The 27919-nt window shown below is 35.1% G+C and overlaps 4 protein-coding genes across 7 annotated transcripts; 3 read left to right on the forward strand and 1 right to left on the reverse strand.

Moving 5' to 3' along the window:
• The first annotated feature begins 330 nt into the window (after positions 1-330).
• On the forward strand, positions 331-5650 carry LOC112744083 (uncharacterized protein At2g33490). The gene is made up of 11 exons (XM_025793567.3): positions 331-707; positions 861-933; positions 1348-1425; positions 1518-1579; positions 1703-1771; positions 2574-2602; positions 2684-2891; positions 2984-3226; positions 3610-3663; positions 3857-4856; positions 5404-5650. The coding sequence occupies exons 1-10, from the start codon at positions 588-590 to the stop codon at positions 4817-4819; spliced, it is 1899 nt and encodes a 632-aa protein (XP_025649352.1). The 5' UTR covers positions 331-587; the 3' UTR covers positions 4820-4856; positions 5404-5650.
• A 2296-nt stretch (positions 5651-7946) lies between these two features.
• On the forward strand, positions 7947-9727 carry LOC112744085 (uncharacterized). 4 transcript variants are annotated; one of them, XM_025793570.3, is made up of 3 exons: positions 7947-8076; positions 8207-8364; positions 9237-9727. In XM_025793570.3, the coding sequence occupies exons 2-3, from the start codon at positions 8230-8232 to the stop codon at positions 9330-9332; spliced, it is 231 nt and encodes a 76-aa protein (XP_025649355.1). In that variant the 5' UTR covers positions 7947-8076; positions 8207-8229; the 3' UTR covers positions 9333-9727. The 4 variants fall into 4 exon arrangements, with proteins under 4 accessions (XP_025649355.1, XP_025649356.1, XP_025649354.1 ...); XM_025793571.3 differs by having other exon boundaries at positions 7953-8076; positions 8210-8364; XM_025793569.3 differs by having other exon boundaries at positions 7957-8081.
• A 523-nt stretch (positions 9728-10250) lies between these two features.
• On the reverse strand, positions 10251-11748 carry LOC112744084 (uncharacterized). Its single transcript, XM_025793568.2, has 2 exons — positions 11483-11748; positions 10251-10582 (listed from the first exon to the last, which is right to left on the reverse strand). Exons 1-2 carry the CDS (start codon positions 11606-11608, stop codon positions 10466-10468), a joined length of 243 nt encoding a protein of 80 aa, XP_025649353.1. The 5' UTR covers positions 11609-11748; the 3' UTR covers positions 10251-10465.
• A 13058-nt stretch (positions 11749-24806) lies between these two features.
• On the forward strand, positions 24807-27583 carry LOC112744086 (uncharacterized). Its single transcript, XM_025793573.3, has 3 exons — positions 24807-25166; positions 26739-26793; positions 27008-27583. The coding sequence occupies exons 1-3, from the start codon at positions 24927-24929 to the stop codon at positions 27328-27330; spliced, it is 618 nt and encodes a 205-aa protein (XP_025649358.1). The 5' UTR covers positions 24807-24926; the 3' UTR covers positions 27331-27583.
• The last annotated feature ends 336 nt before the right edge of the window (positions 27584-27919 follow it).

Here is a 27919-nt window from a genome sequence, read left to right on the forward strand (position 1 = left end):
TTAGATTTATATATTTAAATAGTAAATTTAACAATTAACATTTTTGTTGATGTAATAATATATCATTAGTTGTCTGTATAAAATTCTTTTAAACTAATAAATAAAAATTTAAATTCAAATTCAAATTTAAAATTGGATTTAAAAAGGCATTGTGTTTGCATCCTAAGTTTCTTGTCAAGGAGAAAAAGACCGAAAGAATATAAATATAATAGAATAATAATAATTACTTTTATTAATAAAAAAGAAATGCAGTAAATAATAATGATATCTTGTATTTAAATAGTCAATTTCTCCATGTTTAATAAATTGTTGATAGTTACTTATTTGACTGTAGACTAAAATTAAATCGTAGTAAATGGTGGATTAAGAGTCAGGTCAAAGCACAAGTAAATAACAATAAAAAGAGGAGGGAAGGCGGAGAAGAAGAAGAAGTCAATAAAGGAAGAGGCAAGCGAAGCGAAATTTCAAGTCGCAGGGAAGGAGCTTGATTCGAAGGAGGAGGAGTTGTTGGCGTAAGCAGAGGAGAAGAGAGGAATCCGTACAAGTTCAAGAAATCGATTGAGAATTTGAGATTGTTGTTGTTATCCATGAAGAGCTCTCTGAACAAGTTGCGCGGGTTGGCGCTTCACAACCACAAGGAACGCCGCCCCGCCGCCAGAGCTGTTCTTCCGCTTCCCAACGTTGACGAGCTTGCTCAGGCTGCTCAGGTATGCTTTTTCCTTTGTTTTTTTCTCCTTTTTGTTTCTAATTTCATTTCTCAGATCGGAGAAGATAACAACACAACACAAGAGAAATACAACAGCAATAAAATAGGATTAGGGTTTGTTTTGGAGGATTGTATTTGAATTTTGTATTTGCAGGACTTGGAGGACATGAAGGACTGCTACGATACCTTACTTTCCGCAGCTGCAGCAACTGCCAGCAGTGCTTTTGGTATTCTATGTTCATTTCTTGTTTGTGTTAATGCTCAAGATTGAAATATAGGTCATATGGTTTCTTATGCTTATGTAGCCTGTTAATTTTATAGACTTAAATTTGGAAATGGATCCTCTCAACTTTTTCTTTTCTCTCAATTTTCTTGTGAAGTGCGATCTCTCACCATTCAATGTCCTTCTCTCACATGTTTTCTCTGGGTCTCACTTAAAGAATATATAGTAAGAGGTCACAGTTTACAAGAAAATTGCAAGGATCCATTCACGGCTTAATTTTTTGAAACATACCTTGTGAAAGCATAAGTCTTAATTAAGAGACCATTTTGAGCATTAACCCCCTTGTTATTGCTCTGGTTCCGTGCTGTTTGTGATATCTTCTACTCACTTGTTAATGTTCTGCTCTGCTGATTCACAGAATTCGCGGAGTCATTGCGTGATATGGGCTCTTGCCTTCTCGAGAAAACTGCCTTGACTGATCATGAAGATGACACTGGTACTCATTTGTTCTGCCCTTTATCCCACTTCATATGTATCAAATCAAGCAAGCTGTCATATAACTTACATGCTGCCTTATTATTCATGCAGGAAAAGTCCTCCTTATGCTTGGCAAAATGCAGTTTAAACTCCAGAAGCTCATTGATAACTATGTAACTCCTTGTCTCATTCCACTCCCTTAGGGCTCCGTTTGGTGTCTGAGGAAACGTTTTTATTTTCATTTTCAATGTTTTCTGCTTTTACTTTTTCAGTAATCCTTCGCTCTTCAATTTCAGCGTTCTCATGTATTCCAGACAATTACCACCCCCTCAGAGTCTCTTCTGAATGAACTTCGAATTGTGGAGGTTTGTTGCATATAGTTCCACCTGCATTTTCTATTCTTGTCTCCTCTGTTCTATCTTGTCCAGTTGTCCTTCACTGTCTTCATTGTGCTGCCATATCAATGTGTTTTTAAGTGTGCATAGGCATTCTTCTCAAGATTTATTTTGGTCTTATAAACAATGGCAACGAACGGTTCATAATCATACATGAAGGGCTTGCAACTAGGTGTTTGATTAGATTAGTAATGAGGCATCAGATAGGGAGCCATCCCATGAGCTTCTTTTATATCAATATATGAAACTAGAACCTTGAGTATTGGAAAGAATGGCTGTAAACCGGCATCATTTTATACACAGATGAAATGAATGGTGGATCTTAATCACAAAATGCAATTACTTTTAAGACATCTACACAAGTTCTTTCTTCTTCTGAATCTATGTAGAGCACAATCAGGATATATGGTACCAGAAAAAAGAAAGCAGGACCTAGTTGCAATTTAGTTGTTCTTCTTTGTTTCTTAATTTGTAGGTTCATTTTATGGGGGGTATGGAGACATGAACAATTAGGATACAGACATAGAAGATTGACAAACTTAGGATGCTTCATACATATTATATGCTTTCAAGTTGTGTAAATGTCAATGCTGGTTAAAATTACAAATTTACAACTTTTTATTATTGGTATAGCAGGTTTATTTTAATTCACAACTTTAGGAGCTGTGGCTAATAATCTATTTTTAGAACATTTTTCTGTTCTATTCTTCATGAAGGATATTTATTTATTTTGATTTGATATATTTTTTGGATGTTCTCAATGTTGGAACAGGAAATGAAGCGACAATGTGAGGAGAAAAGGTATGTAATGTATTGAATCCTGATTTGTCTTTGATTGTGATACATGGCTATGACTTATTGTTTAGTTGTATGATTTTGCAGAGATGTTTATGAGTATATGGTAACCAAATATAAGGAAAGAGGTAGGTCTAAAGGTGGGAAAGGGGAAACTTTTACATTGCAGCAGTTGCAGAATGCTCGTGATGAATATGACCAGGAGGCTACACTATTTGTTTTCCGATTGAAATCACTAAAGCAAGGACAGTCCCGCAGTCTTTTAACACAGGCAGCACGTCACCATGCCGCTCAGGTTTTTCTGATTCCCGCTATTTGTTCTTAGAGTACGCATTTCCAACTTTATAATTCTGATGATTATCATTACTTCCTGATATGCCTCAACAGTTGTGTTTCTTCGAGAAAGCAGTCAAGTCCCTCGAGACAGTAGAACCACATGTAAAATCAGTAACTGAACGGCAGCACATTGATTACCAATTCAGTGGTCTTGAAGAGGAGAATGGGTATGAAGAAGATGGAAATTATGATGACGACAGTGAAAATGATGAGAATGATGATGGAGAGTTGAGTTTTGACTATGGACAAAATGAACAAGAACAAGATGTTTCTACATCACAAAACTCAATGGAGGTAACAACCTTATATGACACGGAGTTTCGTAATGTTTCTCCAAATTCTGTTTTTCCATGTTAGTCAAACTTAGAAATGGATGTCTATTGAAGATTGAGAAGCTACTTCCACAATCAGACATAGAAACGAAAGTTGTCTTAAGCAATGAAAGTTCACATCCTTATTTGCTAGATTGATGGATTGAGTAAGAACCTGTTGATGAAACTTCCCTTGGTCAATGCACTAAATTATGAAAGTGCTATGGAAATATTCTTATGATGAATTTTTTATTATGAATATGTTGGAATTTTTGTTTCTAATTTTAAGTCTATAAGGAATAAGCTTAAATTAGTTCAAAATTGCTATAATAAACATTGTACTCACTTGTGTATGTATCCTTCCAGTTGGACCAGGTGGAGCCTACATTTTCCAAAGGTTTAACAGCTGATGCCACTAAGGTTAGAAGTTAAACTTAAAAGAGATTATCGATATTCATGAGTTGATAGAAGAAACTTCCTTAGGCACAATAACTCAATAAGCCTGTTGATAAATTTAGATATATAATTCTTTAGTTTCCTTTCTAATGAAGAATTAAGATGCATAAAGAAAAGTTAATGTATACATATTGATTCTCTGTTGTTCTATTTGCAGGAAGACTTTGATAGGCTTCAAAGGAATTTGTTTACCTTCAGGGTTACGACAGGGAGCCAATCTGCCCCACTTTTTGCTGATAGCAAACCTGATCCCAGCGAAAAATTAAGACAGATGCGCCCATCTTTATCACGGAAGTTTAGTTCGTATGTGCTACCCACACCAGTTGAGACAAAGAGTTCAACCTCTTCAGGGCCCATTAACCAAGCACCTTCTAAAATGCTGACAAATTTAAATGAGCCTACAAAGAAAATGTGGCATTCCTCCCCTCTTGAACAAAAGAAAAATGAAAAAGTTCTTGTAGATGAGGTTCCTGGTCCTACAGGAAAAAATGCTGTCTCTGTACTCAAGGAGAGTAACAGCAATACTACCTCCACCAGATTGCTGCCTCCTTCGGTAGATGGAATTTTATCCTCTAAAAAAGATGGTTATGTTTCTGCTTACTCCAAAAAGATTAAGAGACATGCCTTTTCTGGTCCGTTGACAAGTAATCCTTGGCCTACCAAACCTATATCAGTAGAAACTGTTAAATTGTTATCTGGACCTCTTTTGCCAACCCCAATGCCAAAGCCTCCCTCATCCTCTCCTAAAGTCTCTCCTAGTGCTTCTCCTAGACTTATGTCTTCACCCAAAATCAGTGAGCTTCATGAACTTCCTAGGCCTCCAACTAGTTCCCCATCCAATTCAAGGCTTTTAGATTTGGTGGCTCATTCAGGGCCGTTGTTTTCCAGAGGTCAAAATCAAATGGTTCCTCCGAGTAATTTGGTTGCATCACATGCAGCATCTCCATTGCCAATGCCACCTCAGGCCATGCCTCGTAGTTTCTCCATACCTTCTAGTGGTGCTCGAGGTGCAGCATTACAGGGGTCAAGGGCACTGCAGACGTCTCACAGATCATCTATATCAAGGGATATCGCTTCTCCTCCTCTGACACCAGTAACATTATCTAATAATTGGCAGTAAGATGGATAAGACTTTGCTCTATGCGTTTCGACCGGAGGTAATTTCTAAATCTGATTTCTTTTTGTTTGCTCTATTTCTTATTTCTATTTTCTGGGTATATGAATGTCGGACTCTCAGACAGAGGGGAAAGAGTTTAGTTTTAGTGATAAAATATAAATGCTATGCCTCTGTCTCAGTTTTCCTAGTTTAAATAAAATCGAGATGAGGGTTAATATATCTGAAGTGCTACTGCGGGGAATAACTAACCTGTTGACAAAGTTCTATGTTTAACATAAACTAGCATATGATTTTAAATGGACTAGAAACCGTTATACATGTAGGAATCGTTTTGCCATCTTACCCATTGCTGGGTTACATGTCTCGAATAGGGTGCAGAATTTTCACTTTATGTTGCAGGTTATGTAGTGTACTTGATGTGCCACAGTGCCAGATAGTAAGAAAAGTTATTAAATTCAAAGCCTGTAGTCACAGAAATTCGTTCCAAATGGTTGAAATGAAAATTATAGTTTTGGTTATTCAGTGCTAGAATCTTATAAGAAATCTTATCTGAAAACTGTTGATGCCAATATTTGCTTTGGGTGCAGGTGTTAACGTTTGTGCAGATTTAATTCCAGAGTCTGAAGATAGCCCCGTCCGTTTTTGACCTGGCAAATTCAGCGTAGGTCAAGTTTTGCTTACTTTCAAATCTGTAAATACTCCTTTTGGTTATTCTCTTCTGTGAATATAGTTAACTGGTGGATTAATAGGCATGTCTATTAATTCTAGTTTTTTCATTCAACTCTGTGTAATAATTGGAACTGGTTAAAGATAGGAAATACCTTTTTTTTTAAACTAATGGTTTTGGAATTTGGATTCAAATTTTAGAAATAAAAAAAAATTTTAATATATGAAAAGGAGTATTTTAGAGAAAATAAATGGGCATCGATATAGTCACCAGAAAAAAAAGAGGACATCGATATATGTAGTAGATTTAACCTCATATTTCCACGGGTTGTTATGTTGTCTTCCCCTTTGGTCTGACCATGAGTTCTTTAGCTGAAATTTGCATTTAAGCAAGTCGATGGCAAAAAAGTGTCTTTCCAAACGATCCAAATGTCTATTTAAATCATATGTTGATAAGTAATTGAAGCTTGTTCTTCGATTCTATTTTTATGTTCAAAACGTGCTTTTATTTGTCTTTTGTCTGAATTCAGATGGATTCGGTGGAAAAAGAAGTGATTAAGGTATATGTAAATACATTAAAACTCAATTTTAAAGTTCAAAAAAGATTAGTAACATTTTATTTTGGAAGCGTAAAGTATATTTTTTATCTCTAAAATTTATAATTATTTTTAAAAGATAAATTTTATTCTACCTTTCTTATAATAACATGTAAATTATCGTTTATGATATGTCACTCTTTAATTGATTGTTATATTAACTATGGTTAACCTATTTTAAAATTATATTATATCCTAAAATAGGTAATTGTATAATTTACTACAATACTAAAAATTGAATCTTTTCTTCTTCCCCCAAATCATGCTTCCAGTGGCTTTCCCCTTTTTTTTTGGACCATTTATCAGAAAGCTTGTTGGCCACAGCATACTTGCCATTTCATTGGACTCATTCAATCTTCTTGAATCATACTCTTTTGCTTTATTGGTTACTTGTAGATCATCAGACATCTTAGAGCTAAAAGACCCTGAAACATCTAACGTTTCCAACTCTTTCACCAATTACATATGTCCTATAGAAAGGAAAAAATGGCACCAAAAAACCAATGAGAAAAATAGCAGCAATAGTGATCTTTTATTCAACAGTAACTTTTTATTACTTATATCAAACACCATACCTTCATAAAGCTAATGCGGGACTGCGGGATTGAGGTAGCTGCAGAGGTTGGCGTGGCTGCGGGGATGCGGAGGCTGCGGGCGGCGGGGCTGGGTCAATGGGTGGGTAGGTTGATTTTTTCTTTCAATTTCAGAGAGGAATGGGGCTGTGGTGCATTGGGTTCAGAATAATGATAAAAAAAAATATAAATTTACTTTTTAATATTTACAGAAATTATATAATCATCCATCTTATAAAACTATTTAATTACAAAATGGTCCTACTTTAGTTAAAATATTAACTCTTAGTGGATTAAATTAACTCAAACTAAAACTAAACATTCGATTAAAATGTGTCACATCGTAGAAGGTAATTTACATGTTTTAGAGGAGTTAGGTAGAACTCACCTTTTTAAAATTATCTTTAATATTTAATTTTATTCAATTTTGTTTCTAACATTTTCTATTTATTTAATCTTGTCCTTAACGTTTTTGATTTGTTTAAAAACTATTCCTAAATATTTTCAGTTTTGTCCCCAAAATTTCAGATAGAATTAACATCTAACAATAATTTTGATACAAATTAAAAACATTAAGAATATAATTAAATACAATTAAACGTTAGGAGTATTTTTGAATAAAATATTAGTAATTTCTTTTGTGAATTGCTGAAGTTTTTTTTTAAAATATGAAAAAAAATATCTACATTGAATTATAGAAGAAAAGAAGTTGAACGAATATTTATTTTCCTTAGATATGTTTTGTTGAAAAAAAAAATTTATAAAATAAATAATGTTACTCTTTTATTATAAAATATATTAAAAAAAATAGGAACAATATTGGAATAAAATAATATAGTAAATTTTCTATCATTTTTTCATCCAATATTAAAAAAATTAATAGGTCTCATTAATTTTTTTATACTATTTAATTTTTTTAATATTTTTTTAAATAAAAAATAATAATTTTTCTTTCGACTTCTTTTCTTTTCTTTTCTTTTCTTTTATTTTCCATTCAAACAAACAAAACTTTAGTAATTCAAATATTCGAATTAAATATATAAGTTATTTATTAAATACAAAAATTATTTTTTATTTATGAAAAATATAATTTATTATTATTTTTTAATTTTTTAAAAATTTATTTGTTGATTCATATCTTTCAATTTTTTTTATTATTAATACAAATTTTTTAATATCATTTTAATAATTACTTGATATAAAAAAAAAGGATTTTAACCATTGATAATTTTCTTAAATATTTTAACCTGCACACAGGAAATAATAATAATAATAATAATAATAATAATAATAATTTAAAAGAAGTCCTACTCCCCAACCCCAAGACACAGAAGAGAAACCCTAACAGCACAAAGAGACTCACTCTCCCGCTTGCCACTCGCCCCTCGCCCCTCGCCCCTCGCCCTGTCTGACCCACCATTTTGCGGTTCGGTATTTGTTCTTGTTTGTGTTGTGTGCGAATTAGTGAGAGGGTTATACGTGATCTTATCTACTCTTGATGTTTGATACTTAATTGTACCTGAAATTTGAATTATGTTGATCTTTAATCATTGCAGCAGTTGCAAGCTAAGATACGAGGATGGGTGTATTTTGGGGGACTAGGGTTTTGGAGATTGTGAAGAAACATGATTCTGGAGGCCTCGTTTGGAAGAGAATTAAGCTCACTACTACCCGTAAAGCCAACGCCAAGAAGCGTCTCCTCCGCGTTTGGCAGGTATCTGCCATACCCATTCCTATTATTTACAGCTTAAACTATATCTCTTACTGTTTAAGATTTAGGATTTAAAATTTAGGGTTTAAGGTTTACCGCATTTTGGGAATAGGGTGCTTAATATGTATAGCTGCTGCAAACTAAGTTCCTAACTTTGACGGTTTACATAGTGTAGTTATATCCCCGATTTCATATTGGGCATATTCAGTATCTTGGACTGAATGCTTAGTGGTGTTTATTTGTTGCTTCATTTTACATAAGCCATCTCTAGTTAGAGGAGTGAGTACTGAGAGAGAAAATGGAGTACGTACTCTGTCATTGATTCCAAAAGTGTGATTATTGTATGTATAGTGATATATATATACTACTGCTCTGCTGCACATTAGTATTTCTGATTTAACTAACTATAGCTAACTTAATACACTGGAGTATGAGCTAACATCTCTTTCATTTACATAATTATTTTAAACGAAACGAAACGGATACTGTACTTTGGAAGTGAGCTAACATGTAAAATATGTTCTGCGAGAAGTATACCCATGGCGCTATGGTACCTAGAAGAAGTGTGATTGGTACATGCAAACTGGTGGGTAATATGTCTCATAATGGGGCATGTACCTGATCCAAGCTTGCCAAGCTTGGGTGTGGCTCTGGCTCTGGCTTGAATAACCTTAGCCTTGGCTAGTTGCTGTTTCCAGTAACTTCCTTCAAGTAACTTCCCGTGGCACGCCTATTGTGTTTTGTTTTGTTCCATCTGCATCGATTTCTTGTATATGTATTTTTTGTTTCGAGAGAATAACAAGAGTAGTAGTGAACTTGTGACTGTTTCTATCATCAATGTCTAATGTCATGTTATGTGTCTTTTATCTTTGAAGAATGAAGCTGTCCTGAGGGCATGTTCTGAACCACCTCCTCCTAAAAGTTCTTCTGCCAGTAGCAATAAAGCTCATGACAATGTCACACAGAGTTGATAGAAGAGCCATGATGATGGATAATATTAGATCCATCTGAAAGCTGTATCATTAGTGCTTTAGGCTTCCCAATCTGGGAACATTTCTTTTCTGATACTGTCTTCAGGCTTAGCAGGATGCATCACTTAGCCTCTTGTTTAAGCTTTGTTTTCATGAAGAAAAAAATAAGCATTTTTGTCAAGTCTCAGTGCTCGAGTTAGTTATTGCAACTGTTTAGATTTGATTCTGGTATGTTGAGCATCAGTACGATTATGTGCAGCAGGACTTGAATTTGTTTTTCCCCTTGTTTTGAACATGATTTTATCTTACATCTTGTATATATCATCATGATTATTGTAGCAGTGTAATTGAGGTAGTATTAATGAATGAAACTGGAAACTGCATGTGTTGTAGAAGTGTGGATTAAGAATTAAAAGAAGAGTAATTGGAAAGATGAAAATAAGCCATGCTCTTCCATCAATTCGGGATTAAGAAGACCATAATATCTCAAAAAATTGGTAGATAGGAACCATTTGTCATTTATTTTCTCTGGTAAATTACTAAAATAGTATTCGAAGTTTATTTGGACAATAAAATGTCTTCCTTTTATAATTATATTTGTAAAAGGTCACAATAGAATATAATTTTTAAAATCTTTTTGAGAATATATGATTACTTTTGGCATTTTATTTTAAATTTTTCTTGCGTCACTTTGTGCTTGAATTTTTATTTAGAGTTATTTTCATCGTAAGTAGTTTACCGTAATTTAATAGAGAGAAAATTTTGTATTCATTGAGTTCTACACAAAATGAGTTGGCTCACTATCAAAAGGCGAATAACGACAGATAATACAACTATTTTTCAAAATTAACGCGCTGAAAGCCACAATAGAAAGTTCATCCATGAATTGGACTTTTTTTTTTTTTTTCACACATCAAATTATGCACAACCTGAAATTTCACACTTCCATTTCAATGATTTTATACCATGAATGACAAATCTGATTTCAACAATCTTCCATTGCAAGTGTGCCAGTATCATATTCATCAATCATAACAATGGATCATACAGAAACTCAGCAGGTTCAAAAGGCTAAAATAAAAGCTTGAATCAGCATTGATGTTCTTGTATAAAATGGCACGACCGTGAACTTATTATGGATGCTCCTTGTTGCTGTCCAATTTCTCTATTTGGTTATCTTGAAATTCTTTCTTGGATCCAAAAAAGTACTCTTTCACGGTACTTTCTGCTGAAAATATTCCCTTCTTAACCTGCAAAAATGAAATGTGCAAAGCATTCAATTTGTTCATCTTTAGTAACTGGAATCAGAAACAAAGCAATCGAGTGTGATAGATGACTTATTTTCCATGTACTTATCATAGGGTGGAGTGCGACTCGTCACCATAAACGGATCATAGACTTTCGGATGAGTGCTATACAGAACCGTTTCTATTTACAAAGTGGAAACCTTTTAAAGTTCACAATCTAGGTCCATTTTCTCTGGCTCTTTGAAATTTGAGATTGAAAAAATGAAACGAATGCGATGCAAATCAGTATTGAGATTTGTGAGTTGAGATTTCTGAGGGAATTTCTCCCCTAAGATCCCAACTCACAAACGCACTTTTAAGGCGTTTAAAGGCACAAAACTTGCATCAGTTAGGGTCTTGAGAACCAAAACAATACTGACAAGAATGTGAAGAACAAGAAAAGGTTGCACAGATGAATTGAGTATTATAACTAAATTTTTGTTAATTGATTCTGCGGAAAAAGAATCAATTACAAGCCTTCTACTAAGCTATTTATACACCATGTCAAAACCAGATAGCTCAGCAGCAAGTCTAACTACCTATAACCGTTTTCTGTTAGTAAGTAACTACTTTTGCTCGTTTTAGACTCTATTTTTTATTAATTCTTCCTTGAACTCTTATCCTTGACAAATACCATAAGAAAATCACACATTATTCTATAGAGAAATGGATATTGATTGAAGATTGTGGAATGATCACTCATCTATCTTCCTATCTTTTTGATGCTCCGAGACAGATGACATGATCACTACAGTTGATTACCTTTTTGCTGCAATTCATAGAGCAAACAAAAAGACCAACCCAACAAAGGTTCTAAATTTGTAATAAAAGAAAATGAAAAAGGAGGAAGAGAAGAGAGCTTACAGGCTCAAGAACATTGGGTTGAGGATCACAATCATAATCAGCAGTTAAGAGGAAATAAGAAGCAGTTATAGCTGCCACCATGGATACTGTTCTAACAACCTTGTCAGCTTGTGGATTCTTAACCATGCTTTTTCTTAGCTCACTGTGTTCATGCAAGGAGTTATTTTTGTGAAAGTGCGGTTCTACTTTTGTAGAGGACGCCCAGAAACTGGAAGAAACTTAGAAGCCTAGAAGGTTTCAGAAGAAGCATGATTTTTCTTTTGACTTTTGTGTATGTGGCATAAAAAAAAGTAAACAACCATATTAAGTATACATTTGTCGTTTGATTTTTTTTTTTTCCCTCCACCTTCGTTATCATGGTGGTTATCATCCTTACCACCATCATTATCATTATTATCTTCTTCTTAGTTAATTCAATATCACACTATTAGTTTAAGAATAATAAAAATAATATAAAAATAACACTAAAATTTTTTATAAATAATACAAAATTTTTTAAAAAAATTACAGATCTAAAATTTTAACTCACTCAATCAATAAAATATATTCAAATGTATTTTGAAATAAAAAAATACAATAATTTATTACAAATGATATAAAAATGATTAAATATCTTATATATGAGTTTAATATCATTTAATTAGTTCAACAATAAAAAAAAATTGGTTAATTTTTTTTATGTTGTAGTTAAGAAATTTCGGTATCAAAATTAAGAAACTTTACGTGTCATAGACTCATAGTTAAAAAATTTCTATGCTATTTTCTAATAAACTCTTCACAATTCAAAATTTCTTTTCTTCTTCCTCTTTCTCATCATCATCTTTTTCTTCTTGTTTCCCATTCTCGTAACTCTTCTTAGGGAAAAGTATCGTTTTTGTCCCCAACGTTTGGGTAAGTCCCAAAGTTGTTCCTAACGTTTCAATCGTTCTATTTAAGTCCCTGATGTTTTAAAATTGACTCAATGTTGTCTTGCCGTTAGGGATCCGTTAACAGAATTGACGGCGGGACAAAATTGAGACGATTTTGAAACGTTAGAGACTTAAATAGGACGAAAACGTTAGGGCAAAAAATGATACATGAAAATAAATTTTAATTTTATTTTATTTTTTAATAATATAAATTTTTTACTGTGCATAGTATTCTATTATTTTTTAATTACATCTAAGTAAATTATACTTAATTACATTACTTTCATTTTAAATAAATTTATTTTTTTATAATTTTAAAGAATTTTGATACATTAGAGACAAAAAGTATAATTTATATTTTATTGTATATATATTATTTTTTTTCTTTTCCGCAAGTTTATATACTAGTCATTCTACAAACATTTCATGATAACTAAAAATCTTTAAGAGTAAAATTATAAAAAAAATTAATTTATTTAGAATGAAAGTAATATGATTAAGTGTAATTTACTTAGATGTGAATAAAAAATAATTGAATACTATGTATAATAAAAAATTGATATTATTGAAGGATAAAATTAAAATTTATTTTTATGTATAGTTTTTGTCCCCAACGTTTTTGTCCTATTTAAGTCCCTAACGTTTTAAAATCGTCTCAATTTTGTCCCGCCGTCAATTCTGTTAACGGATCCCTAATGATAGGACAATATTGAGTCAATTTTAAAACGTTAGGGACTTAAATATGATAATTGAAACGTTAGAGACAACTTTGAGACTTACTCGAAATATTAGGGACAAAAACGATACTTTACTCTTCTTCTTATTTCACCCTCTTAACAAAAGCTTATGTCATCATAGTTAAAAAGTTATTGATATTATTTGTAATAAATTCTGTGAGACTCTCTTTTCTCGTCATCATCATCATCATCATCATCATCATCATCATCATCATCATCATCATCATCATCATTTTATTTCACATTCTCATAATTTTTCTCATTTCACCATTTTAACAAGAATTTATGTGACAGTTAAGAAATTTTGTTGTCAAAATTAAGAAATATATTGTGTGATGGTTAAAATATTTCGATGCTATTTTTCTGGATAAATTATACAATTCAAATTTTTTCATCCTTCTCTTCTTCTTCTTCATCATCTTTATCTTTTCTTTTTCTTCATCTTTTTCTTTGTTTCATCTACTTACAATTATTCCTATTTCACCATTTTAACAAAAATAAAAACAAGAAAAAGAGAAGAAAAAAATCAAAGAAAAAGAAGAAGAAATAATAAAATGCGAAGAGGAGGAGGAAAAGAAAAATATCGTAGCCACAATAGTAACAACAAAAAAATGACGATAAAGAGAAAACGTACAAAGAAAAAGAAAAAAGAAGTGTGTGATTAGACTTAGTTAACAAAAATGCTTAGATGTGTAACGAAATCGTTCTTTTTATTTTTTAAAATCTTTGGAGCAATAATTTCTTGATATAATTTTTATCAAATTATCTATTTTCATTAAAATTATTAACATTTAAATTTTACATTGTAAAAAAATAATAATTTATGCAATGTTATCATTAGAATTCAGAACTAAATTCAAGTGAGATATTTTATAGTTATTTTCCCCTTAAATTGAAAAACCAAAATTAATGGTCAAAATGATGTCATAGCTACTTTTTTTCTAAAATAAATTATTATAATTTTTTAAACAAATATTATTTATACATTAAAATTAGCTATCAATAACTACCATGTATTTTGTATATAAATGTTTCATACATTTTACCTGTCTAGGAACTTGAGAAAATGGTTCAAGTAAATCTAATTTTCATTTTGTAAAAAGTCATAGAAAAGTGATACTGATGAGCTCTTCTGGTGGTACCATATGGAAGTTTGCATGCAGTTGATAAGGCAGCCACTTTTTGACGAAGTCTATCGCGTGTCTTTGTAACGTTAGCCAATAAAAATCAGCTTGTAGCATTTTCTTTGCTAGTGACCTTGCCTCTAGATGATTTCTACAAATTTTACTGTGGATTTCATCTAAAACTTCTTTTGTCTTCGAGTTCGGAACACATTTCATCAAAAGTGTGGTTATTCCTCTTCTTTAGAGGATATTATGAACTGGTGTGTAGTTCTAAGTTTCTCTTAGCAATCTTCTTACTTCTCTTTCTTCGTGAGGTAGGATATCAAACTTAAGGTATTTGATGGTAGGAGTTATTCATCCCAAGTTTATATTAGAGACTATCAAAGTATATGACTTGTCAACTTTTTTTGCTACTAATGATGATTATAGGATTTTCTGAATTAAACTTTTATTATTATCCCCTGGCTCAGTGTTGGCCAGTTTGGAGAGGACATCAGCTCAACCATTTAATTTTTGAGTTATAGGTTTGATCTCGGCTTCCTGAAACTTGGCCAGTTAATAGTCACCATTCAATTTTCGAGGTACTTGCCTAGACTCTTCTCCAAGTACCACTTCATGTTGGAAACTTTGGTTTGATAGTCACCATTAATTTGTGAGGTTATTACTTGTGAGTCACTAAATATGAAGACTTTCAAGGCACCGACCTCTTTGGCTATTCGAAGACCAGGAAGCACAACTTCATACTCAACTTGGTTATTAGATGCTGGGAAGTTGAACTTCAGTGCGAGCTCTATCCGAGTTTCTTCTCAAATCTCAAGGATGACCCCTACCCCACTATTAGCTTTGTTTGATGATCCATCTACATACAAATTTCAAGTGGTTGAACTCCCTTGTTGTTCCCGGTATACTCTTCTAGGAAGTTGGCCAGGTATTATGACTTGATAGCCATCCGAGCTTTATATTTTAAGTCGAACTCAAACAACTCCACAGTTCACTGTAGCATTTATCCCACAATATTTGTTCTTTTATAAGATATGCTTCATGGATTGATTAGTTTGGACTTTGATATTATGAGTTTGGAAGTAAGCTCGCAATCTCGTAAAGGCCAAGACAAGACCGTAGCCAAATTTTCTATTCTTTGATAGTTCAACTCTACCCCTTGCAATGCCTTGCTTGTAAAGTAGACAGATTTTTGTCCTTCTTCGCATTTTTGTCAAACTCACAAGTTTAACTCGTAAACTTGTACAAGTTTAGGTAGTGAAATCGAGTTAACTCATACATAAATTCTTTTCTGAGTAGACTCGGATAAACTCGATCAAAATCGCAAGTTTAAGCGCGAGTTAGCAAGTTTGTGTTAGGTGCCCATTTTCGCCAAAATGGTGTCGTTTTGGGCCATAAAAAGAGAGGAGAATAACGTTGATGAAATCATGGAACCCTAATCCCTAATGTGGCTCGTGACCCACTTTTCTCCCTATCGTTCTCTCACTCTCATTCTCTCATAGTCTCATTTTTTTCCGTCCTTTGCCACCGTTCATCGCTGATCACCTGCATCCCTGCCGTTCATCTCGTCACTCACTCGTTTGTGTCTCTCTGCCCGTCCGCCGCTTTCTCACTGTCACTCTCTTATTTTGGTTACCACAATTCGTCCATGTTCCTCTGTTTTGTTTGATTCCCATAGAGCCTCTGCCGTCCACCACGATGCATCGTTTGTCGCGTTACTTCCATTTGTCGTGTCCTTTGCTGGTCGTTGTGCAACCGCCGCTCGTTGTTTTTGTCCTTGGTTCGTTCGTTCACTCCATTCAGGTATGTTCGTTTGTGATTTTGCGTTACTGAGTTACTGCATTTTGTAGTTGTTTGTTGTTAGTGTTAGTGTGTCATGTTGAATACTTGAATGTGTAAATTCTGAATTTATGACCTTTGTTAGATGTTACTGGCTTACTGCTGAATTCTAAAATTATGACATTTGTTAGTTGTTACTTGTTACTGCAGAATTCTAAATTAGTTGTTACAGGCACTGCTGAACTTTGAATTTATAACCTTACTAAATTAATTATTTGGTATTGTTGATTTGTTTATTTAGGAACAAAATATCTGAGAATGTTGGTTCAGAAATGATGTTTCTAATGAAGATGGTGAAGAGATGATGTCGATGCCATGGAAGATGAAGATATTGGAGGATTTCAGTTTTAGGCTTTTAGTTTATTAGAACATTTAACTGTTGCTTTGATGTTTTCTTTTTTGTTCAGCTGTGTTATATGAAGCTTTGATTGTGTGTGACTGTACATTCTATGTTGAACTAGATACATACTTGTGTAGGATTTGAATGTGTGTTCTAGAGTACTTATTATAATTGTAGTATTTTTAGTTTATTATATGTTTTGATGTTAAAATTGTTAAGTTTGAATGCCTAAATATATATATATACAAAAAAATTATAACAAGTAAACTCGTACAAGTCTAGGTCAGCTCCATGAGTTTACCTAGACTCGTGAGTTTGACAACCTTGCCTCTTCGTCTTCTCGAATAAGGGTTGTGGCTATAGCCTTATCAGCAACAGCTAGGTACAATACGAGCTCTAATCCTACTATAGGTCGGGTCAGTATGGGGGCTTTACTTAAGAATTTTTTGAATTCCTGAAAAACTTATTCGCATTCTTGAGTCCATTGAAAATCGTGCCCCTTTTTGAGGATTGCAAACAGTGGCAATAACTTCAATACTGAATCGGCCAGGAATCTAGATAAATATATCAGCCTACCATTTAATTATTGGACCTCCTCCAAATAAGTTGGGCTTTGTATCTCCATGATTGTCTTGCATTTTTCTGGGTTAGCTTCAATACCCCTTATGGTGAGCATGAATCTTAGGAATTTTTCTTCCTCTACTGCGAAGGTATACTTAGTGGGATTTAATCTCATCCCATGCTACTTTATGGTGTAAACACTTCTGACAAGTCGGGTAGTAGGATGGCTTTCGTCCTTAGTCTTTGCGAGCATATCATTTACGTAGAACTCCATTAGTTTTTCCAAGTGGGGAAAGAACACATTGTTCATCTGTCGTTTATATGTAGCTGCAGCGTTTTTCAATCCAAAGGGCATGACTACATAGCAATAAGTAGCCTTATGGGTGATGAAGGACGTCTTCTCCTGGTTCGGTCCATATATTGGAATTTGATTATATCCCAAGTAGGCATCCATGAAAGAGAAAAACTTGTATCTTGAAACTGAATCTACCAAAGCATCAATGCTAAGTAGAGGGTAGGGATCTTTCGGACAAGAATTGTTGAGGTCGGTGTAGTCAATACATATCCTCCACTTCTATTTTGCTTCTTTATGAGCACAATATTGGCTAGCTATAGGGGTATTTTACTTTCCTTATGAATCCGGCTTCTAATAGTCCTTGTATTTGCTCATCCACGACTTGTGCTCTTTCAAGACTGAGCTTTCGTCATCTCTGTTGTATAGGTCATAACCCTGGGTACACAACCAACTTGTGGCACATGAGATCGGGGTGGATGCCTAGTATGTCAGAGACTTTTCAAGCGAAGAGGTTGGAATTGTCTTGCAGGAGTTTGACGAGCTATTGCTTCGGCTTTTGACCTAAATTGGCCCCCACATTTGTGATTTTTTTGACTTTTTCTCCTATTTACAACTCTTCAATTTTTTCTTCAAGTTGAGGTCTCAATTTTTCACAAACTCAGACACTGCCTTCTATCGAATTAACCTCTTTTTTCTTTGTACAACCACGTAGACTCAAACTTTTATTGTAGTATTTTCTGGCCAATTTCTGATCTTTCCTTATAGTTGTTGTTCCCTTTGGGGTAGGAAACTTTATGCAAAGATGAAGAGTTGGCACCATTGTAGCAAGTCGATTTAAGGTTGACCGACCTATCAGAGAACTGCATGCTAATGCGACATCTACCAAAATATAGTCTATGCTTAGGGTTCTTGTCTTCATACCCTTGCTGAAGGTGATGTAAAGGGATATGAACCCTAGAGATCGGATAGGGGCATCTCCCAGACCAAAGAGGGTATCTGGGTATGCCTTCAAGTCTTTCTCTTCCAATCCTAGCTTATCAAACGCTGGCTTAAATAGAATATCAAATGAGCTTCCCTAATCTACTAGGGTTCTGTGTAGGGGTGGCAGTGGGGCGGGTAGGGGCGGGTTTTTGCCCTACCCAACCCCGCTCCGCCGTCCTTGCACTCCACTACTACCCGTCCCACCTCTACCCGCGGATAGTAGGCTGCTCTACCCTAACCCGCCCCCACGGGTACCCGCCCCCACCCCTACCTGCCCCCACGGGTACTCGCCCCACCCCTACCCGCCCCTATAAAAATTAAATAGCATTTTAACTTTTACACATTCATATATAAATTAAGATAAAAACTTAAAATTCATAACTAAATTAAAATACAAACATAAGATTCATACAATGTCAAATAACTTGAAATTAAAAAAAGATTAATGTTTAATTACTACAAATTTAACAATATAATAAAGAAATTGCATCAAAAGAGTCTTCAATTATTATTCTTGTTCTTCCACCATTTAACAAACCTACATTGAAAACACAACATATAAACTAGTTAAGTTAAGCATTATGATTAGTAAACAGCAAACACAAAGTTTTACCAAATAACTTGGCACCATTTTAAAAAAAAAAAAGTGAAATAATTTTTCAGAAATAAATGCAATACCATTGAGAAGAAAGCAATACCAAATTAAAATTCCAAAGCAAAGGTAACAAAAATAGAAGCAGCCAACACTTATTTCAGAATTGAATAATTTGCATAGAGTTTCCATGGTCAACCAATAAAATAACTCTAATGATGATGCAATTAAAAATTACTATATAATTATGTAGAAATATTTACTCTAACTCTAATTCTGTAAAATAATAAATAAAAAAACCAATCTTAGTAATGCCTCATGCTAAGAATATATAAAAAATGAGTCATATTAACCAATCTCACCACTCTTTACCTGTTAACCACAACCATTCAAGTATTACCCCAGCAAAAATTTCTCAATTATATCGAAAGACCAAATGCAAACTCTACAAGACTGGTTCCAAGTTCCAAGTCAATCTTTTTAAAAGTAAAGCCAAAAACAAATTAGGGTGGTTCTTCATTCTTGTTTAACTAATTTGCTAGTTAGTTGTTAAAGGAACGTGGTCTAAACTAAATTAAAAATTGAAATTAGAGTTGGTCCACGGCAGCCAGTAACTTCAACCATTCATCAAAGGAGGGACTTATCTTGGTCAATATAAATCTTTGGGGGCCGACATGTGAGTTTGAGCGAAACCACCGTAAGACAACTTGGAAGCGAGTCCTTCATCACATGATCAATTCATTATCATTCATTCATGGTGCTACTATATCTACTTGTATGCACAGCAAAATTATTTTTGCAAAACTGCAGGTTGCATTCAAATAAAAAGAAAAATGTTGCAGACGAAATGAATGTTTTGCTTGTTTGAATAAACAATATTATGAGTCTAGTTTGACAAAATCAAAGCATCAACAATTCAAAATAAAAAATCAGAATGCACACAATCAAAACATCAACAACACAAGAGAATAAAAACTCTAATTAGTCAAACTCTAACCAGAACTATGAAATTAAAAATAATTGAAGCTACAGATATAATTTCTTCTTCGGCAACTATTCTTTGGCTTTGGGATGATTTGGGAAATGCTGAGGTACATATATCTTTTATAATAATGCCATATATAATAACTAATTTGGCAAGCAATCGTATACACTAATACACATACTGTGAAGGAAAAATTCTTCATCTAATGATCTAAGAAAAAATAAACTCATACATGCAATCTGTGAAGGAAAAAAAATTGGTACGACTAAAATGACTATTACAATAAAAAATTGATTATACTTAACTAGTTAAAAAAATTAATTTTCTATATTTTATCTCATATATATATATATATATACTTCATGATTCATAGATATTAACCTTTTTGGATGTTGATTTAATCTGATAAAAAAGGGCAGTGCAAGAGACTTAGAGACAGGGGAACTTACGTGTTGGAGGAAGACGGCGAAAAAGAAGGGTTCACTGGTTCAGTACTCAGTAGCTTCGGTAGTGCAGCAATGATGAGTAGGTTCGAGCGTTCGGCAGCAGCGACACGGCGTCAACAGGACGACAGCGCAGTGGCAGTGACTCGGCGACGGGCTCGGCAGGACGGCAGCGCAACGACGGCGACAAGCTCGGCGGAAGAGTCGACAGCGCAGTGAAGGTGACCAGATCTGATGTTGTACTGGGGAGAAGAGGAAGTGACTAGGGAGAAGAGGAAGTGACTTTCCTTCCCTCTTCTCTGCTAGGGTTGGGGCTAAAGGGACGCGTTAATGAATATGAGGAGTGGCTGTGTCGCTGTGAGGATTAGGAACCCTAGAAACTTAAAATTGTGTATATATACATGTACTCCGGGGGCGGATAGGGGCGGGTTTAGCCTGACCCCGCTCATCTACCCGCCCCGATCAAAACTCGCCCCGCTTCGGGTCGGGTTTAAACCCACCTCGATCGGGTTGGGGCAGGTCGGGTACCCGCAGGTTCGGGTACTCCTGCCACCCATAGTTCTGTGAAGGTTTGCATTGGCCAGAATCATTGTTATCACAATTGGATCATCATGCCCAGGTACTATACCTCGGACATCTTTCTTTGTGAAAGCTAATGTAGGCAGGTCTGGCATTTCTTCATCTTCTCCGACTTGGTAGACCTCCTTCAAGTGTCTTTTGCGACAGGACTTTGTTATTCCTCCCCCTCCCCCACGAACCCACTAGCGATCATGTGGATATGTCTCTCGGGGGGTTCTTTGTGGTCGCTCTCACCATCCTCTATCTTCCTCATCACTTTTCCTCTTACTGGTTTCATCTGATCTCCCAGCAAGGTATTTATCCAGTTGTCCTTCTCAGGCAAGCTTTTCAATCACATTCTTTAAATCATAGAAATTATTGGTTGAATGGACATAAATTTTATGGTATTTACAATATTCTGAATAATTTCCTCCTTTCTTACTTCGAATGGGCTTAGGAGGTGGTATTTTTCAGTATGGCATATCTCTCTTTAGACATCGACCAAGAAAACTCGTAACGAAGTGTAGGAGTGGTACCTCATAGGCTTGTCCGAGTTGTAATTTTCTTTCTTCTTTGATTGATTCTCTTTTTCTCGAGACTGATGTTGACTGCTTTGTCCCAATGTAGGTTTCCTCAATTGTGTGGTTTTTTCCATATTGATGTACTTCTTGCCTCACTCTTGAACTTCATACAAAAAGGTCGTGTGCCTCTTTGATATGGATTGTAAGAACAGACTTTCTCTGAAGTCATTTACTAGCCCCATGATAGCTGCTTCAGTGGGCATGCTTTGGTTTCTAAGCAGGTCTTGTTGAACCTTTCCATGTACGCTATGAGAGACTCTCCGATCTCTTGTTTGACGCCCAAGAGGCTTGGAGCGCGCTTGGTTTTGTCCTTTTGAATAGAAAACCTGGTGAGAAAACTCCTTGCCAAGTCGTCGAAACAAGTGACTGGGAGGGAGACTGTAAAACCACTTTATTGTAGCCTTGGTTAACGTAGTCGAGAAGGCTTTACACCGAGTTGCATCAGAGACGTCAACTAGATACATATGACTCTTGAAGTTGCTTATTAGGTGATGATGGGGTCGGTCGTCCCATCGTAAAGGTCCATGTCCAGAATCTTGAAATTTCTAGGAACTTTAACTCTCATGATTTCTTCTGAGAATGGATCTTCACTTTCCAAAGGTGTGGCTTCTCAACCAGCGGGAGGTTTTCTTCTTTTGAGATCGGACTCCAATCTCTCCAATTTTTCTTCTAATTTCCTGCGTCGTCGTACTTCTCTTCGTTAGGCTTGGTCAGATTCACGTTGTCATTCCAATTCAATTTTGAGCTGTTCTAAACGACCTTGGTGTCTATGAACTAGGCCTATGAGTTCGGTTGGATCTTTGTCTCTCAATCCTCCAAGCTTGTGAATTTCAAAGCCGATTCTCCGCCCTTATATGTTTCTATTTTCATCTTCACCAATACCCTTCCCTCTTTCTGATCGTGTGGGTATGACAATTGCCGGATCATCATTATGATGTTCTTCCTCATGGGTTTTGAATCAGAGGTTATGTGTCAAACTCCAAGTCTCCAACAATGGTGTCAATGTTCCGAGACTTATCTGAAACCAATATGCTATTAGGCTTGAACGTGAGATCCAAGTTCTTTTTAATGAGATGTTCCGGCATCTCCTTTGACAAAGTGATATCGTCCGAGCTCTTCAAAGAAATTGGATGTGGTACTTACAAGAGACTCTGATACTTAAGTTAGTAAGGATTTTTAGGTATATTTTTTAGTGGATTAGAGTTGAAAAATACCTGAACTTGATGAGGTATTTATATAGTAGGAAAGATAAGTTTGTTATTTTTCTATAACTTATCCATCTATCATGGTGAGTAGTTATTCTCTACTTTTATTTAGGGGTTGTTGAGATCTCATATTTAAATATATAAGCATATTTGTAGGTGCATTCAAGATTCTGCAAGTCAAGTCATACAAATGAGGTCGTGCATGTAGAGAAAATGGTTTTGGACTCTAAAGTGGACTTTAGTTATTTTAGGTCTCGCTTTAAATTGCGGGTTAGGATATGAACAAAATATATACATAGTTTATTTTATTTTTATTATGTATTTTATATTCCAATTCACATTCTATCTTGGTGACTGATTTTAATATACGCCTAATTTTTTTTTTATAAAAGATTAAATTCATGTTAAGTGTATCTTTAAAAAATAATTGCTAAAGTGTGGAATAAGATACTTCACATTTAATATTTAGAATAAAAGACAAATAGGTGCCTCACCTTTTTAAACGCAGACATTTTAATCCCTCAAGATTGAAAAATACATTTAAATTCCTCACCTTATAAAACGCGTGACAATTATACCCCTCCGTGGAGTTGGGGTTCAAAATGACAACGAAAAATGCTGACTTGGAGATAACGATGATGAGATGTCCGTTTTTGTTGATGATGTGGATGGTGAGCAAATTATTGATGGACAAATCCATCCTTATGCATTAGGTTGCTATTCTATGGAAGGCTTGCTTCTCCTGTCTCCGCCCTCTAATTTTTCTTATAAAATTGCACCGAACCTCTTCGCTCAAAACAACCATCCTACCATTTTCGCTCAGTTTCCCAAGTTTCGCATCGACGGTGGCCTTTCGCCTGTCTTCGTCACCATTTCATTTCAACCTACACAGCAGCAACAAGCCTGAATTTCATCATGGTCACTTTCCTAGGTCCACCTAATATCTACCATCCTAAACCACAATCCTTCCTAACCCCCCACCTCCACTGCCACCGCCGCCAACAATGCTGACACCATCATAACCCCAATCGCACCCTCTAATCCCTTCATTGACGTAATGGTTTCAAAATTCAACACCATAACCACCAATGGGATTCACCGAAAAATTCTCTGCAACCTTCTTGTCATTCGACAACCCATGCCTCGACTTCTTCTTCCATGTCGTCCCCGACACTCCCCCGGACTCCGTCAGAAAGAGGCTCTACGTGGCATAGGCCCACAACCCCCTCACCACACTCAAACTAATTTGTAACCTCTAAGGCGTCCGTGGCACCGGCAGGTCCGATCGCAATGGATTCTACGCTGCTGCCACGTGGCTATTCTCTAACCACCCTAAAACACTCGTAGCCAACGTCCCATCCCTCACCGATTTTGGATATTTCAAAGACCTTCCCGAGATACTCTACAAGCTTCTAGAAGGTTCCGATGTCCACAAGAACTAGAAGCCGCAGGGGCTTAGCGTTAAACGATCTAGCAAGAGAAACAGGTTAAAGAGGAGGCCATTCAAATCAAAGCCCTTAAAGAAGGTTTCGGACCCTGTGGCGGAGAAAGAGAATGCCCATGATTTGAGGGAAGAGAGGAAACTCGCCATGACCAAGAAACTCCTTGATCGTTACAACAGCGATAAGAATTTTCGGCTCCTCCACAATAGCGTCTCAGATCACTTCGCCGATTGTTTGCAAAATGATCTTCAGATTTTAAATTTCGGTGCGTTGACCAATATCAGTCTTGCAGCAAAGTGGTGCCCTTTGGTTGATTCTTCTTTTGACCGATCAACGTTGTTGTGCGATACTATTGCCAAGAGGATCTTCCCTTGCAATGGTAACCCTGAATATGAAGCAATCGAGGAGGTGCAGGGTCCGCAATCGGTTGAGAAAAGACGTTCTAGTCTCTCTGATGTGACAGCATCGTTCTGATACATAAGAATGGATTTGTCCATCAATAATTTGCTCACCATCCACATTATCAACAAAAACAGATATCTCATCATGTTATCTCGAGGTCAGTATTTTTCGTTGCCATTTTAAACTCTAACTTCACGGAGGAGTATAATTGTCTCACATTTTATAAGGTGAAAAATTTAAATGTATTTTTTAATATTATTAAAATGTCCACGTCAAACAAAAGTGAGGACGTATTTGTCTTTTATTCTAATATTTAATATACCAATAAAGTTGAAAGCTGGAACCTTTGAATTTCAATTTTCCTTGAATCCATCAAAGAAAGGAATCCAATTTCGCAATTGTGGTTGGCTGGTTGCAGAAGAGAAGAGTGCAAAGAAGGGCAACAACATCAATGGAAGAACCAAAAGCACCTGAAACTTCTCCTTCTCCTTCTTCTGCCGCTGCTTCTTCTGCACCGACAACAACTCAAAGTTCACAACTTCCTCCTCCTTCACCACCACCAACAACAACAACAACGAGTGGTGCTGCTATTCCTTCTTCAACGAAGAAGAGGCCTCTCGAATCTGATTCTTATTCCAACTACTACAAGATTCGCGCACTTATTCGAGACCTTCGCCCCCATTTCATCCAGGTACACCCCAAACTTGTCTCAAAATTTCTGCTTTTTCCTCCGATATAACTCTCAATCTGATTTTCGTATCTGGGTTGGTTTTTATTTTCTTTATTTTTCTTTCACAATGGTATGAGCTATGCTGCATTGCCCATCTTGCTATGTGTTTTAGTCCAAGTTTTTATTTTTATTTTTTGAAGTTAGTTTTAAGAAAATTAAATTATGTGGTGAAATTGTTGTTCCTTAAAGTGTTTGAATTTATAAACTTGGTGAGGATTTGATTTCGTTTTCTGTTCTTTTCGAAAAAGAGGGATAAAGTTGTGGATGAATTTGGAGAAAAATTGTGTTTGCTTTCTTTTAGTAATTTTAGTACTTTCTTTTTTCTATAAAGTATGATTCATTTTGCTAGGGTTTTCGAGGGAATTTTTAATAGGTGTCTGAAATAATTAGGTAATGAGTGATGAAATTGAGTACAAGATCTAAATTACAGAACCTCTATACAATTAGTAGGATAATTCTTCTTGAAGGGTAACTCTGCATAGATAATATAGGTAGCATTAAAAATAAGCATTTGGAGAGGAAAGTGGGGTAGCACCTATTTTAGAGAAGATGATAGAATATCGTCTTATGTGTTTTAAACGTGTGCCGAAAAGACCTCTGGAGGCTTTATTTAGAAGAAGTGGATGAGATGGGAAGTAATCCAACAGTTAGAGCTATAGGGAGGAGACCTAGAAAAACCATATGCAAAATTATTAAAAGAGATTATACTAATGGCCTAAATGAAAATATGATTTATGAATGAAGTTGGAACACTATGGTTTCATTTCATCTTTTTGTGGTCCACCCTGTTTAGTAGGACGAGGGGTAGTTATTCCTGAAGTCTGTTTGGAAAGTATGTTGCGACTTACGGCCAAAGAGAATTGTTTTGTGTAATATTGTTTTGATTTTCTGATTGAATATAGTTACAAATTATTCTTATATGTGGACCATGAACTAAGTATTGAACTTATAGGCGGGATCTATCAGTGATGAGTACAAACTTTTGCGTTTCACCCAACTCAATATAAACCCTAGTCGAAAGATTACAATTACATTCTGCTCTCTAGGAATAGTACAATGCTATCTTTAAAATTGGTAAGAAAACTCTTAAACTTTTTTGACGTAACTTCTTAGCCTCATTGCACTTTGCTTCGATCATCATAGCGGCATGTTTATTTTTCTTACTGACTATTGTTTCCTTTGGTTATCTTTCTGTCAACTCCCATGTTCTCATGTATAAGATTATGTTAATGCCATCTATTTGTTTCTTAGTTCCTTCTTATCTGCTCCTGCTCTCTTTTTTGTGAAGATTTGTTTAGTTATATATTCAACCAGTTTGTTACGTTAATTTGTTACCATAACCTATGAAATTTTAATTAGTCTGTTAGGATGAAGCATGCAATTGCCTAGATAAATTGAAGTTAATAAGACTTTGTTCCTAATAGTTATGATGAGTTGAGTAAATCGAATACTTCTATCTTCTTTAAGTTGTGGTAGCTTCTGCTGCTTGAAATGCTATATGAAGTGCCTGACCATTGCTGTTTCATCTTGAAGGTTATCCGAACTCCAGACTACAAAAATAGCAAAGAATCCCGAGAAATTCGAGAACGTAAGAACATCCAGATGAAATTCTATTTATTACATAGCTGATGACATAATAAATTTAGAATGCAAATGCCCATATAACAGCTATGACTCAATGGAAATTTCTCATCAATTGGATTTATATCTATTTATATTCGGATTTGTCCTCCAAAAATAAATGTTTTATCTTGTATGTGATTGGTTGAAACATGCTTTCTGACTTCAACTTGTGCTTGCAGAATTGAAGATTGTTGTGAAGTTATACGATGATATGAAAGTGGAAGCAGTTTCGTTGGCAAAGTATAAGCAAGATGGCCAAACACAGCAAGAGCAGCAGCCTCAACATATGAAGTCTCCGGAGCAGATTCAAGTTGAGAAATCATTCACCTCAAGGGCATCATCTGAAATTAAGGTTACGGCACTGGCTGAAGAAGGTCAAGGGACATATGTAGTTGGTGGATCGGCATTCGGCTGGAATTTCATCACCTTTTCAGGGAAGGAAGCTGTCTATTATGGTAGGACAAAGGAACAATTTCGATCGACACAAGTGAGGACTCAGTAGTGCTGTGTCTCCAGGGCTTAACAAAAGTAGTTTCATTCATTGATAGAGGGTGCTGAAAATCCTCATCCACAAGTACAGTGTAGAAGAGGTTTACATAGAACATTTATATCATTTAGTTTTTTGCAATTGACATCTAAAATTTTCCAAGAGGCATGGCACATGTGCTGTAACATTGTTTTTTGCTGAGTTGGATTAATCTGAGTCCAGAATTATTATTTTTCCGATTAAAATACTCTGGAAAAAGAAAAGAAAATCCATGTATCTTATGTTGCTCTTTGACCAAGACTGGCAGGTAGCCAAAAAGAATTGAGCTGAATGATTGAACTATGCTGACTAAGGAATTAGTAATCCGTAAATTACAATCAACTTGCATAACATACTTCAAAACCAATAGATAGATATCTTTTCTTCTTAACCAATGATGTTAAAATCAAATTCTGTTGGGTATGAAAATTCACTATTAGAAAAAGCATGCACCCTACAGAATCTCTTCTATTATACGACTAAAATTGACTCTAATAGGAAAAATAGGAAAATACTTGTTGATTTAACCAAAAAAAAAAAAATAGAGATGCTTTAGTACAATATA

The sequence above is a fragment of the Arachis hypogaea genome, chromosome 14, assembly GCF_003086295.3.
Source record: "Arachis hypogaea cultivar Tifrunner chromosome 14, arahy.Tifrunner.gnm2.J5K5, whole genome shotgun sequence".
Taxonomy (NCBI): Eukaryota; Viridiplantae; Streptophyta; class Magnoliopsida; order Fabales; family Fabaceae; genus Arachis; species Arachis hypogaea.

What these genes read in the sequence shown, in the direction of transcription:
- LOC112744084 (XM_025793568.2), bottom strand. Translation starts at nt 11,608, where the DNA reads ATGGTTAAGAATCCACAAGCTGACAAGGTTGTTAGAACAGTATCCATG. An exon ending in AACCCAATGTTCTTGAGCCT is followed by an intron (nt 10,583 to 11,482) that starts GTAAGCTCTCTT and finishes TCATTTTTGCAG; the next exon opens with GTTAAGAAGGGAATATTTTC.
- LOC112744086 (XM_025793573.3), top strand. Translation starts at nt 24,927, where the DNA reads ATGGAAGAACCAAAAGCACCTGAAACTTCTCCTTCTCCTTCTTCTGCC. An exon ending in TTCGCCCCCATTTCATCCAG is followed by an intron (nt 25,167 to 26,738) that starts GTACACCCCAAA and finishes TTCATCTTGAAG; the next exon opens with GTTATCCGAACTCCAGACTA. An exon ending in ATCCCGAGAAATTCGAGAAC is followed by an intron (nt 26,794 to 27,007) that starts GTAAGAACATCC and finishes TTGTGCTTGCAG; the next exon opens with AATTGAAGATTGTTGTGAAG.
- LOC112744083 (XM_025793567.3), top strand. Translation starts at nt 588, where the DNA reads ATGAAGAGCTCTCTGAACAAGTTGCGCGGGTTGGCGCTTCACAACCAC. An exon ending in CATCACAAAACTCAATGGAG is followed by an intron (nt 3,227 to 3,609) that starts GTAACAACCTTA and finishes GTATCCTTCCAG; the next exon opens with TTGGACCAGGTGGAGCCTAC. An exon ending in TAACAGCTGATGCCACTAAG is followed by an intron (nt 3,664 to 3,856) that starts GTTAGAAGTTAA and finishes TTCTATTTGCAG; the next exon opens with GAAGACTTTGATAGGCTTCA.
- LOC112744085 (XM_025793570.3), top strand. Translation starts at nt 8,230, where the DNA reads ATGGGTGTATTTTGGGGGACTAGGGTTTTGGAGATTGTGAAGAAACAT. An exon ending in GTCTCCTCCGCGTTTGGCAG is followed by an intron (nt 8,365 to 9,236) that starts GTATCTGCCATA and finishes TTATCTTTGAAG; the next exon opens with AATGAAGCTGTCCTGAGGGC.